A 13,432-nucleotide genomic window follows, 5' to 3' on the forward strand; every position below is an offset into this window, starting at 1 on the left:
AATACCTTTTTGATCTGCTTGGATTTTGAAAGACAAATATTCATTAGGGATTGCATGCATAAGCAGCTAGTGTTTGTCTTGTTCCATTTAAAGAGTCCTACAGTGTATCATTTGAAAGTCCATGGCACATTCCCATACATCAGATGGTTTAATTTGACAAACACGGTTCAAGGACCTTTGAATTCAAAACCAACGATGGCCACTGATTCATTAAGTACTAGGCTGCATTACCACCAAATTCCCCAGATGTCTGGTGAAGCTGGCTGTTATTCATTTAACCATTTCAAAGTTGCATAAGTGTTGGGTAACTCCATGCATAAGAGAGGGACAGTAGTTTGCTTTGTTTCCATTCCAGGGCAAGATGCACTCATTAAATCCTGCCTGCTATGTAACAGTTAAAAATGGGAAGACCTGCCTATGAAAAGGGTTGCAAGGTAGAGTAGTTATTTAATAATAATAATAATAATAATAATAATAATATTTATACCCCGCCCTCCCAAGCCAAGGCCGGGCTCAGGGTGGCTAACAATAATAAAAACAAGTTGAATGAATACAATTTAAAAACAAGATTAAAATACAACATTGAAACATTAAAATGCAGCCTCATCACAGAAGGAGAAAGGAAAAAAGAAAGGGGGGGTCAAATTGACTCCAAGCCAAAGGCCAGGCAGAACAACTCTGTCTTGCAGGCCCTGCGGAAAGAAATCAGATCCTGCAGGGCCCTGTTCTCATGAGACAGAGCGTTCCACCAGGTCGGAGCCAGTGTTGAAAAGGCCCTGGCTTTCGTTGAAGCTAATCTTAACTTCCTTAGGGCCCGGGACCACTAGGGTGTTGCTATTTATGGACCTTAAGGTCCTCCGTGGGGCATACTGGGAGAGGCGGTCCCGTAGGTACGAGGGTCCTAGGCTGTGACTTAGTGGAATTATTCACGCTAAAGGGACTTGCATGCCCTGTATTCATTGTTTAGGTTTTCTGCCTATGGTTCACGCTACCTATTGGTTTCTACTGGTGCTAGAAACATCCGTTTAGAGCCAATGTTTTATTTCTGCATTGTTCACAATTTCCGACTCAACTGGGTAAGACTGAAGAAAAAGGAGGGCATGAAGCCAAAGAAAACAAGAAACTTAAAGCAGGACGCTTAAGAGAGAAGTGGAGAATCAGAGACAGAAAGAAAGAGGAGGAAAATCTAAAAAAATTCCTTCCAGTAACACCTTAGAGACCAACTAAGTTTGTTATTGGTATGAGCTTTCATGTGCATGCACACTGTGTATCTGAAGAAGTGTGCATGCACACGAAAGCTCATACCAATAACAAACTTAGTTGGTCTCAAAGATGCTACTGGAAGGATTTTTAAAATTTTGTTTCGACTACAGCAGACCAACACTGTAACGGGGAAAATCTAGTTAAGGGCAGGGGAGGGTCTGGACTGTTGACCACTCCACTATTGACCACCCCATTGATACAGTCCCTATTTGTTAGCTATGTTTCTGTACACATATCCACCACATGTTGTACATCTTGCTGGGCATTTTCTTTTATTTCATGTTTTTCCGTCCCCTGCAAGTGCCTGCCCACCAGCTCCTCTGAACTCCCTTCCTTCCCGGTGGGGGATCGTTGCAAAACACAAGAGAGGAGACAATGGATCAATAATAGGCTACAGCAAGCGCAGCCAGTCCCATTTAGTTCTTCGTTTTGAAATGCTTGCGCTCTATTCACCAAAGCCTTCAACAGAGTTTGGCCACAGAGGGGGGGGCGGGGAGGAGAATATCACACACACCCTCCCTAAAATGTTGGCTCAGTCCAATGCAGAGTGAATCCAGTCTGAATGGAAACAGCCCATGCAATCTTTTCCCAGTGTTTGTGGAGTCAGACTGGGCTTACATACGTGGGAGTCTCTGTGTGTCGGCCAGCTTTCCTGGGGTTTTTCCAGATGTTTTGGATTACAACTTGCGCCAGCCAGCTGATTGCTCCAAAACATCTAGAGGGCTCTAGGTTGGAGAAGGCTGGAGAGTAGACCCTATTCCTATACATTGGTGCAAGGAGTACTCTGGGAAGAGCTACACCCCGACAGAAAAGGGCACAAATCCCACAGTGTGCAGAGTGTATAATTTTTGTGCTCCTCCGATTCCCAGCTGTGAGAACTACAGATGTCATTCATCTGAGAGGAACAGATGTTAGCTCCCTCCCTGCCCCCCAGCACCCTCAGAAAAAGAGAGATGTTCCATTAACTTACTCACAATCTTTTTGATTGTGAGGCAAGGCTTTAAAAGGCTGTAAATCTGCCTCCTTGTTACGGACGGCAACAATAGATTGATTTACGGCAGAAGAGCAACTGTTGGGCTTATGCAAGCTGAATGCATGAATGTGCATGTTAGCGGTGAATTTTACGGAGGCCAGATATTATTGGTGCTGTGTTTTGTCAAGGATTTGAGTATCTTATTAATTGGGCAGTGGATTTTTAGCTATGGATATCCCGAACCTGTCTTTGCGAGCCAGGACAAAAGCTGAACCGTTCTGCATAGCTTACTGCTGGTGCAGCACTGGGGCAAGCTTTCAGTCCAGCAGAGAGCAACGTGGTCATTGCAGGGCAGTTGTTGTTTAGTCGTATCCGACTCTTCGTGACCCCATGGACCAGAGCACGCCAGGCACTCCTGTCTTCCACTGTTTCCTGCACTTTGGTCAAACTCATGTTAGTAGTTTTTTCCAGGGAGTCTCCTTTTCTCATGAGGTGGCCGAAGTCTTGGAGCCTCAGCTTCAGGATCTGTCCTTCCAGTGAGCACTCAGGGCTGATTTCCATCAGAATGGAGAGGTTGGATCTTCTTGCAGTCCATGGGAGTCTCCTCCAGCACCAGAATTCAAAAGCATCCATTCTTTGGCCATCAGCCTTCTTTATGGTCCAGCTCTCACTTCCATACATCACTACTGGGAAAACCATAGCTTGAACTAAATAAGCCAGGCACCAAATGTCTCCTTCAACCAAGGTTGTTATTGTTGTTTAGTTGTGTCCGACTCTTTGTGACCCCATGGACCAGAGCATGCCAGGCCCTCCTGTCTTCCACTGCCTCCCGCAGTTTAGTCAAATTCATGTTATTAGCTTTGAGAACACTGTCCAACCATCTCGTCCTCTGTCGTCCCCTTCTCCTTGTGCCCTCCATCTTTCCCAACATCAGGGTCTTTTCCAGGGAGTCTTCTCATGAGGTGGCCAAAGTCTTGGAGCCTCAGCTTCAGGATCTGTCCTTCTAGTGAGCACTCAGGGCTGATTTCCCTAAAAATGGATAGGTTTGATCTTAGGGCAGTTCTTAGCAGGCCAGAAATGACCAGAACTTGCTGAACCACTATCTGGCGACAAAGATATCTCCCAAACACATTGCTGGGGTCCTTTCTAGCTTTCACTGTGTGCAAAATTGAAGCCTTAGAATAGAGCCAGAGATAACATTGCTATCAGTGGATAAGACTTTCAGTAGCTGCTGGGTGTGAGTGACAGAGGCTGTGCTCTCTGCCTTTGCAGCTGGAGGCCATATGCTGCTGAAACCAGTTGGGAAGAGGGCTCTTGTGCTCAGTGTCCTGCTTGCAGGTTTTCCACCAGTATCTGGTTGGCCACTGTGAGAATGAGATTCTGGACCAGTTGACCCACTGGCCTGATCCAGAAGGCTCTTAACATTCTTGTGTTCTCAACATGTTTTAGATATATGAGACTCCTTTGAAAGTCTCTTCATTGCATTTAATAAAGTTAATGGTAAAGGGACCCCTGACCATTAGGTCCAGTCGTGATCGACTCTGGGGTTGCAGCGCTCACCTCACTTTATTGGCCGAGGGAGCTGACGTACAGCTTCCGGGTCATGTGGCCGGCATGACTAAGCCGCTTCTGGCAAACCAGAGCAACGCACGGAAACGCCGTTTACCTTCCCGCTGGAGTGGTACCTATTTATCTGCTCGCACTTTGACGTGCTTTCGAGCTGCTAGGTTGGCAGGAGCAGGGACCGAGCAACGGGAGCTCACCCCGTCGCAGGGATTCGAACCGCCAACCTTCTGATCAGCAAGTCCTAGGCTCTGTGGTTTAACCCACAGCGCCACCCACGTCTCTTACTGCATTTAATATTCCCATGCAAAAACACAATTTTGCTTGCTACGCTCACTGTGTAGTAAGCAAATGGACCGCTGGCCTCTGGGGAGCAGTCGATTTCTTCCCCCAACCTTGGAACTGCATCAGAGATCAGGGATCATCTGGTGTGCCAATCCCAGTCACCTCTCTGACATCAAGTTTGGGTGGAAGTCTGGGAATGGGTTGATCGCTTTATTTAAGCACACTATTACGGTTACCAAGAAATCACCGCGTAGCAATTTTATGCTTTCTTTTTAAAAGTCTACTGCTTTAGCCAATGTGGATCAGTTGGTAGAGCATGAGACTCTTAATCTCAGGGTTGTGGGTTAAAGCCCCACATTGGGCAAAAGATTCCTGCATTGCAGGGGGTTGGACTAGATGACCCTTTCAATTCTATGATCCATTCATTTGTCCATGAACATTCATATAGAGCTTCTACTCTGTTTTTTTAAGTCTGGCATCCCTGTTTAGGGAAGTTGTTGATGACTGATGTTTTAATGTATTTTTAATCTTTTGTTGGAAGCCGCCCAGAGTGGCTGGGGAAACAATGGGCAGGGTATAAATAATAAATTATTATTATTATTATTATTATTATTATTATTATTACCTAATTTTTAGGGATATGAATGTTGGCTGAGCCATTGCTCAATTCCCCAGCATGCACAGCTACCATCTGCGTAGCAAATCTAGACTCACCCCATGATGAGGATTGTGAGCTATGTGTTCAGGCTGGGCGATATCTGGTTTCCAACATCACAATATATCCCTAGCTAAACATTGCAACACACCATTATATCATGATGTCGGATGGAGATATGTAGAGGTGAACAGTAGGGCTGCGCGATATCTGGTTTTCAACATCACGATATATCACCAGCTAAACATTGCAATATACTGATACATCACAATGCCTGAAATAAGGATGGAGCTACATAGAAGCATTGGCTGGCTTCACAATTTTTCCGACATTGTGATTTGTGCATAGCACACACATACATCATGATTTGCAATATATTGCCAAGTCAAAAATTATGAAACTGATATCACGAAATGGACTTCAGACCAGTTTTGGATGATAGATCGATATATTGCCCGTTCCTACTGTGTGTGTATTTTGTCTGCCTTCCTCCTCAGTCCTTCGAGAGCTGAAGATGCATTGAAAACAGGACAAGGCAGCTTTACTGGTCTATGAAATATTGTTGTAGAAAAGGGATTGAGCAATAGGTCTCTTCATCTCCATTTTTGGCTGTCTTGCTGGCAGAGGTGGATGTGCTTTGTTGATCCGTCTTTCTTGAATGGACTTAGTATTCTTCACCCAAATAACTTCACCAGGGTCAGTAACAAGCAAGGTGCCTCTTCTTTGAAGAGTGAGGGGGGTGGAATTATGTTGTTTTGTTGAAAACAGGTCTTTAGGCAACTGAAGGATATTGAATCTGAATAGATTATGGAATACAGTGGTACCTTGGTACTCAAATGTCTTGATTCCCGAACAAATCGGCTCCCAAACACCACAAACCCAGAAGTAAGTATTCCGGTTTGCAAATGTTTTTCAGAAGCCAAACGTCCAACAGGGCTTCTGCAGCTTCCGATTGGCTACAGCAGCTTCCTGCAGCCAATAAGAAGCCGCACTTTGGTTTCCAAACATTTTGGAAATTGAGTGGACTCCCAGAACGGATTAAGTTCGAGAACCAAGGTACCACTGTAGTTTGGAATAATTATATGCCCACAATATAAAATAACTGTGATCATTTGCACCCAGAAATAAGGTAGAGGCTCTACCTTTAAACAGGTCAGACTATTCGTCTGGTCTGGTCCCTGTCATTTTCTTCCTGGCAGCAACTGTCCAGGGTAACAGGCAGAGGTTGTTAGCCAGACCTCTGAGGTCTTCCTGGCTGTGCTAAAAGGTAAAGAAAAGGTGTTCCTTTTTCTCTTCCCGTCCTCCAGCTACTCCCTCCAAAAGGGCCTGAACAGCTGGCAGAAGCCTGAACAAGTCTCCTAATACTGTTAGGTCATCTTCGTTTTGAATAAATCTAAGTTTATTACCTGATTGGAACTGGTGGGATTAAGTGTTTATTATTCACATTGCCATAAAAACGCATGCTGTGCTTGTTTTAGCCATTGCTGCCATTTCCCTTTTGACACACCTACAGTTTCGAAGCCCGCCCTGCTGCCTGAGAAATACGTGCATTTCTTATTCTTACGAGCTCTGTGGCCATTGACTCTGTGAGCATAGCTCTTCCATCTAGAACAGTGCGCCCATTGTTTTCAAAACTGTTTAACACTTTGCGTTTCTCAACACATTGGCATAGGAAGAAAAGCTTTGCCCGCAGGGGAGGCCACACGGCTGCAGATCTCATTTGAGACTCTTTTTCTGCAAAGTAAATTGTTAATTATTTAAGCGTTGTGGTGGTGGTGGGGAGGTGTGGCACAAATGAATGTACCGATCTTTTGTGTTGATGTCTTGCTTGTGTGCTTTCTCCTCCCCTCCCGCAATTCTTCCCTGAAGTCGGAGCAACCCAGTCCTGCCAGTTCAAGCTCCAGCTCCAGCTCGAGTTTCACGCCGTCTCAGAACAGTCGACAACAAGGTACCGATAACGAGAGCGCACTTGACCATGGCATGAATGCCAGGCGGTGGAGCATGTGGCATTTCAAGGCTGCATTCCTTTACCTTTTTAGTGTGAGCGGTATCCGGCTGAGCGCTTTGGCTAGCACAATGACTTTGTGCTATGCAGCAGAACTTCCTCTCCCCACGCGACCCCTAAATCTGTTCCGTGGGTTCCCTTCACTCAATCCAGATCAGATTGGAGGGTGTGCAGGAAGAGGAGGGGAAGGTGACCAGTCCATTGCACAAGAGGAAATCCTTTGTTGGGTACCACCCTATATATTCATCCTCTGGGAAGCTCAGGGCAGGGTATATCATTCTATCTGTACCCCTGCTTTTTCCTTGCAACAACCCTGTGAGGTAGGTAGAGGTGGCCGATATATTGATAAACGGTCTGAAACTGGGGTGGTGTTCAGATCGCGATAGCGGTTTCAGATAATTTGAGTTGGAAATGCATTGCACCAGCAATAATAATAATAATAATAATAATAATAATAATAATAATAATTTATTTGTACCCCGCCCATCTGGCTGGGTTTCCCCAGCCACTCTGGGCGGCTTCCACAAAGACCAAAAATACACTAAGATGTCACACATTAAAAACTTCCCTAAACAATAGCCTGCAGATGGCAAAGGCAGAGGCAAGCAGAGCCTGAGAAGGTTTCGGAAGAGCAAATTCTCAGACTCTGTCTGCCTGTGCCGTTGAAGAAGCCCCCCCACCCTCTGGCTCGCATAAGCCAGAATGGTATCAGGGCTTGCTCAGCTGGGGGGCGAGAGGCTTCCTGCCCCCCAGCCGAACAGTTTAAGGAAGTCTCCACCCCAGTCAGAGCGGTAGGGGGGCTTGCTCAGTAGGGCTGGGCAATGTATCTCAGCTGCTTCTTCCTCCCTTAAGGTGGGGAAGAAGAAGCAGCCCATATACATTCCAGACGTGGTGATATATCAGCATATCATGGCATTTAGCTGATGATAGATCACAGTGTTGAAAACCAGATATTGCCCAGCCCTAGAGGTTAGGTTAGTCTGAGATATACACACTGGATAACTCTATGTCCTTCATGGCTGAGCAGCAATTTGAATTTTGGCCTCCCCATTGCTTGGCTGACATGCTAGCCGCTACACAACACTGACTCACAAGTCCGTAAGATTTTTCTCTTCATGTTTATTGTTTGTTTTCATTGTTCAGTTAAAAAGCTGCCTTTTTTTTAAACTGTGAAGGAGTTTGGTTCCGTTCAGCCATCTCCTTTTCTCCGGATGTTTCCTAAACATTCATTTAGTTGGCTGTCTAACCCATTCATTCCATGGGCATGCTTGTAACAATGAATTCAAAATACTTAACCGCATAAACAAGAAGCTTATTGAGATCCTAAAATGAAATATCAGAATTAAGATACATTTTGCATATTGCACTCCATTTGCAAGTGTCTCCCTATCACATGAGCTTGGGGGTTTGCTAAGCTGATTTCCCATGATCTAGGCTATTTTTTGGAACATCCTTGAAATTACTGCATCAGAAAAAAATGTGATCTTTTGGCCCACATGTTGCATTGCTCACATAAATTGATTCAAATTTCATGACTTAAAATTGCAGCCTCATGGCATGTGTGAACTAAATAACAGAATAGAATGGAATAACAGGAGTGAAACAGTGACTTCTCTAAGACACCCTAATAAGCAATGGTTTATCACATAATCGAGACACCTATGGTTCATCCTGTGTTACCGGAGTACATTTCCCATCATACTGATTATTGGCCATGATGGTTGGAGCTGATGGAGTTGTAGGCCAAAAACATTTGGAGGGCCACTGGTCCCATCCCTGATTTATGGGGAACGAACTAAGGTAACCTTTCCTCCCCTCTTGCCTCTTCCTCTGGCACACCCAAAGTAAAGAAGAAGCTCTGATTCCTGCTAACCATAGTTTAGCAGTATTTCCAAACCCTAAACTGTAGTTAATCTTAACTATGTTAACCATGGTTTGATGAAACAACGGTTCAGATTAACTGCTGTTTTTCAAGTTTGAATGGTGCACTTGATCAAAAACAGAAATGATAGCTTCTGCCTAACTGGAGATGGAGGGGGGAAGCAAACAAGTCTGAGGGTTGCCTAGGCTCATTCAGTCACCATAAACCATGGTTTCTCATGTCATTTACACACAGCCAATAGTTTTCTTTGGGAAAAACAGAAGCTCTTCTACTAACAACACCCAAAAGAGTTGTTCCTCTCTTCCTTTTGCAACCTTAAGATTACCAGTAAGCATAAACCAATAAGACTTCTTTCAGCCACCAAAATTTAATTTTAAAAGACTACAACAGGTTTCTTAGACTTTATTGACTTTGGCTTTGGAGTTAATCGCTATTCAGTTCTAAGAAAGTCAGAATTTATATCTGCCAGGAGACCCTGCCCTAAGCAGTGTACATGTAAATATCTGAGAGAGTTCATGTTGAGCTGTTTTTATTATAAATGGCACAATGTGTATTTTATTAACAAGCTGCTTTAAATGCAGGAAATATTAAAAGTGATATTCGATCCCTTTCCAAGAAACATTTAGCTCATTTTCTGTGGATTTGTAAGTTTCCTCAAATGTATATTTTTGTTTGTAACGGTTGTAAGAAGCCTATTCATACTACTTCCTTTGCTAGCAGGTCCCTGTTTAAAAGGGAGTATATCAAGATCTGTACATCTGTGCAGTGATACATTACAGTGTCACAAACAATTTCATCAGCAATGCCCCCATAAGTTTTGTAGACTGATATGGTGGTGCGATTGCCTCAAATCCCGGTGCTAGTTAGATTAAATTACCTTAAAAACCAGATTTTATCTTTTTTTTTTAAAAAAAAAATGTTTATTTTTAAAAAGCAAAAATCATGTTTCAAAACCATGACTATGATGGATGTCCATTGAGACAACTGGGGGGAAAACAGGCGGGGTTTTTGTTTTGTCTGTTTGTTTAGTATTAATATTAGACCAATATTATAGCTGGGAACAGCATTCCCATTGTCTTTTGCGTAGTTTACATCAGGAATGAAAGAACCCAACAAATGCTATCCTTTTGGGTTAGAAACCTTTGAAACTGAATCTTGCCAATACAGAATGTTCTGTTTTCAAAGTTCAGTATTAGTCGTTGAAAATACAGTTGTACCTTGGAAGCTGAATGCCTCAGCTCCCGAACAAATCGGCCATTATGTGCCATAATGAAATGTGTTAGTCTTCAAAGTGCTATAAGATCCTTGGATTTTACCGCTATGTTAGTCGCTGGGTGAACTATTTATTTTCAGATTTTATATTTGAAAAATGTAACTCAACTCTTTCCCTCCACCTCTTTCCCCCCCAAGATGAACTCTCTTGGCAGCCAGCCTAGTCTCCTTTGGGAGGAAGGGTGAAATATAAATTTAATAAATGAAGAGCTACTGGAAAGTTTCTGTGGAGTATCTGGGAAATAATTCTAAGCAAGTGGAAACGCTAGCAGAATTAATATAAATTCAACAGTATACAGTAGTACCTTGGATCCCGAACACTCCAAATCCAAAAGTGACCCGAATGTTCGATGGGGCTTCCGTGGCTTTTGATTGGCTGCGGGAGCTTCCTGCAGCCAATCAGAAGCCGCGCTTTGGTTTCTGAACGTTTTGGAAGTCGAACAGACTTCTGGAACGGATTCCGTTCAACTTCCAAGGTACAACTGTAATTATGTTTGAGGCAATACGAAAAGGAGGGGAAATTGATTGGTTGGAATAGAAGATGCGGTAAAAATGGGAAACTTGAAGAAGGGAAGTCGATGTATGATTTTATTGGTGGGTGTTTATTTCTGGAAATTGTATGACTGAAAATTCTAATAAAAATAATTATAAAAAGAGCTACTGTTTTTCAGATATGCTAAAGTCCATATTCTTTTGTATAATAATAATAAAAATTCAAAATTTTGAGAACCTAGCTCTAAAACTTTTCTCGCTCATGAAGCAGGCTTTCTGTTCAGTTCCATGAAAAAGATAGGCCTCTATTTCTGGGGCATAGACACACTTTATACATATGAAGGCTAGCAAAAGAGCTTGCTTGACCTGACATTGACCTTCAAATAAAGAAGACAGCTAAATCTAAGTAGATCAAAAACAGGCAGACAAAGAATGCCTTGGCCGGAACAAGTTGCAATCACAATGATTTATTAGACTATGACTTTCAATACACGGATTAACCTAACAAAATGTACTATTACTAGTAGTGTCTCTTAGATCTTGTCAGGTATAGGATGCCCAAATAATAACCTTTGGGGTTTTTTTGTTTTGTTTTGTTTTTAATCTCTCTTCTGTTGTTCAGAAAGCCAACTTGCTTTACTTAACATTCCAAGACTAATTCTGCAAACACTTAAACATAAATCTCATTGTTGGCAGAAATAATCCTGTTTTAAGTCAACTGGTCTTTGAATAAATTTGCTTTTGTTTAAGCGCTTGCTGCATAAGCCCCCCTGCGCATTATGCCTTTCCTTTAATGTCCAAGTCTTCATTGCCCTCGTCTTCAAAACTGTGTTAGAACTTGTTTTGTTGAAAAGCTGAACAATAGGCAGAGTTGAATGCAAACTCCCGCGGCTGATTTGTGTTCCCTTTTGTTTTTGTCCCCCAGGTCCTTTGAGGTCTATAATGAAAGATCTGCATTCTGATGATAATGAAGATGAATCTGATGAAGCAGACGAGAATGACAATGACTCTGAGATGGAGAGACCTGTAAATACTCATGGAGGAAGCAGGGGCCGCAGGTGAGGGTTGCAATAAAATAAATACATTCCAGACTATTTGAATGCACCAGGCTTGTGTCAGAGGCAGGGAACTCTGCTTTTAAATGCAGAGAGAGGATAGGCTGAAACAAAAGTCCACGCGGGGAAAGGAAACACAAAATGCAGAGGAATTATCTAAGAAATTGGGGGTGTTAGGAAGGGGGCAGAACCTGCCATAGAAAAAAAGCAGAACGCTTTTTTTACAACATAAGAATTATGGGGTGTGTGTTTATATTTTGAATGTTGTTGTTGTTGTTGTTTAGTTGTTTAGTCGTGTTCGACTCTTTGTGACCTCATGGACCAGAGCATGCCAGGCACTCCTGTCTTCCACTGCCTCCCGCAGTTTAGTCAAATTCATGTTGGTAGCTTCGAGAACACTGTCCAACCATCTCGTCCTCTGTCGTCCCCTTCTCCTTGTGCCCTCCATCTTTCCCAACATCAGGGTCTTTTCCAGGGAGTCTTCTCTTCTCATGAGGTGGCCAAAGTCTTGGAGCTTCAGCTTCAGGATCTGTCCTTCCAGTGAGCACTCAGGGCTGATTTCCTTCAGAATGGATAGGTTTGATCTTCTTGCAGTCCATGGGACTCTCAAGAGTCTCCTCCAGCACCATAATTCAAAAGCATCAATTCTTTGGCGATCAGCCTTCCTTGTGGTCCAGCTCTCACTTCCATACATCACTACTGGGAGAGGATAGGCTGAAATAAAAGTCCACGCGGGGAAAGGAAACTCAAAATGCAGAGGAATTATCTAAGAAATTGGGGGTGTTATGAAGGGGGCAGAACCTGCCCATAGAAAAGAAGCTGAACACTTTTTTTACAACGTAAGAATTATGGGGGGGGAGGTGTTTATATTTTGAGTACTGCCTTTCAAACATATGGAGTTGTAGGGAGGTTGGTTTATAAGACCCGGGGTGTGTGTGTGGCTTTTTGATTAAATGCTGTAGCATTTCATAGAACAGAGGCTCTGAAACCTATTTGGCCTACCACCCCCTTTTCAGGGGGGGAAAATACTCAGCGCCCGCCCCCCTTTGAAATCTACTTTCTTTAAGCGAAGGGGTGGGGCTGCCTGCTATTGGCCAAGTAGGCAGGCAAGTTGCAATTCACTTCCTGGGTCTGAGTGAACCCAAGCCCAGGGAATCCCCTCGCCTCCAGCACGACTGCCGGATCCAGGGGAGACGTTGTCGCCTTCCCGCAACAACACTTGACATGGCAATAAACATCATTACACAACAGATGAAACCAGTGCTATTTTTCTAGAAAAATCAGACTTTGCTTGTGTGCTCAAAACATCGATTCTGTAAAACATATTTTGCTGCACTGTGCGAAATACGAGCAAGCCAGGGCTGAACTGATATTACCCTTGCTGGTAGCTTTCCCGGGAAAATCAGAGGCTCGCTATGTCAGGTTCCTATTGGAAGACCGGACAAACGCTAGAACATTAGCAGTGGCAAGGTTTTTATTGTTGGTTGCAAGATCCAATGATCCCTATCTTTAAGTCTGAACAAAATGCTTGCTTAACCTGGAGGTAGGCTGTCTGAATTGTGCATTGCTTTGTAACGATTTGTTGGGCCTCTGGACCGTAATAAAGATTGATTGATTTCTAGAAAAAAGAGGTGCTGGAACTCCCCCTGAACGCCTCCCTTGTTCTCTTATAATGGCAATGGTGCCCACCTGAGTGAGGCAGGAACTGAGTTCCAGTGAGTTCCGGCTGGGGGGAAAAAAGCCCTGGATGAAACATGTATGAATGGTTTTCCAAAAATTTCTTCTCTCGTATGATATGTGAAGGCTTGTTAATAGGGAAGATGAAGTGAATGTATATTGAATTTTACAGATGTGTTTCAGGACGCTGTCAGGCTCCCAGCAGCATTCAACTGACACTCAAGCGTTCAAAACATCTAGCTCCTCTTCACACAACATAGTCATATAGGCATGGTATTTCTCCTCAGCCTTGAGTAAAATGATTATTATC

General features: G+C 43.4%; 1 protein-coding gene across 9 annotated transcripts in view; it reads left to right on the top strand.

Moving 5' to 3' along the window:
- MLLT3 (MLLT3 super elongation complex subunit) overlaps window positions 1-13,432 on the top strand; it is a 157,823-nt gene that overhangs the window by 128,741 nt on the left and 15,650 nt on the right. For all 9 annotated transcript variants that reach the window (XM_080987832.1, XM_080987831.1, XM_080987833.1 and 6 more), the window contains 2 exons: window positions 6,609-6,687; window positions 11,316-11,448. In XM_080987832.1, coding sequence (XP_080843958.1) covers window positions 6,609-6,687; window positions 11,316-11,448 — 212 coding nt within the window. The remainder of the gene's footprint in view (window positions 1-6,608; window positions 6,688-11,315; window positions 11,449-13,432) is intronic.

The sequence above is a fragment of the Podarcis pityusensis genome (assembly GCF_964106645.2).
Source record: "Podarcis pityusensis genome assembly, chromosome: 17".
Classification (NCBI taxonomy): Eukaryota; Metazoa; Chordata; class Lepidosauria; order Squamata; family Lacertidae; genus Podarcis; species Podarcis pityusensis.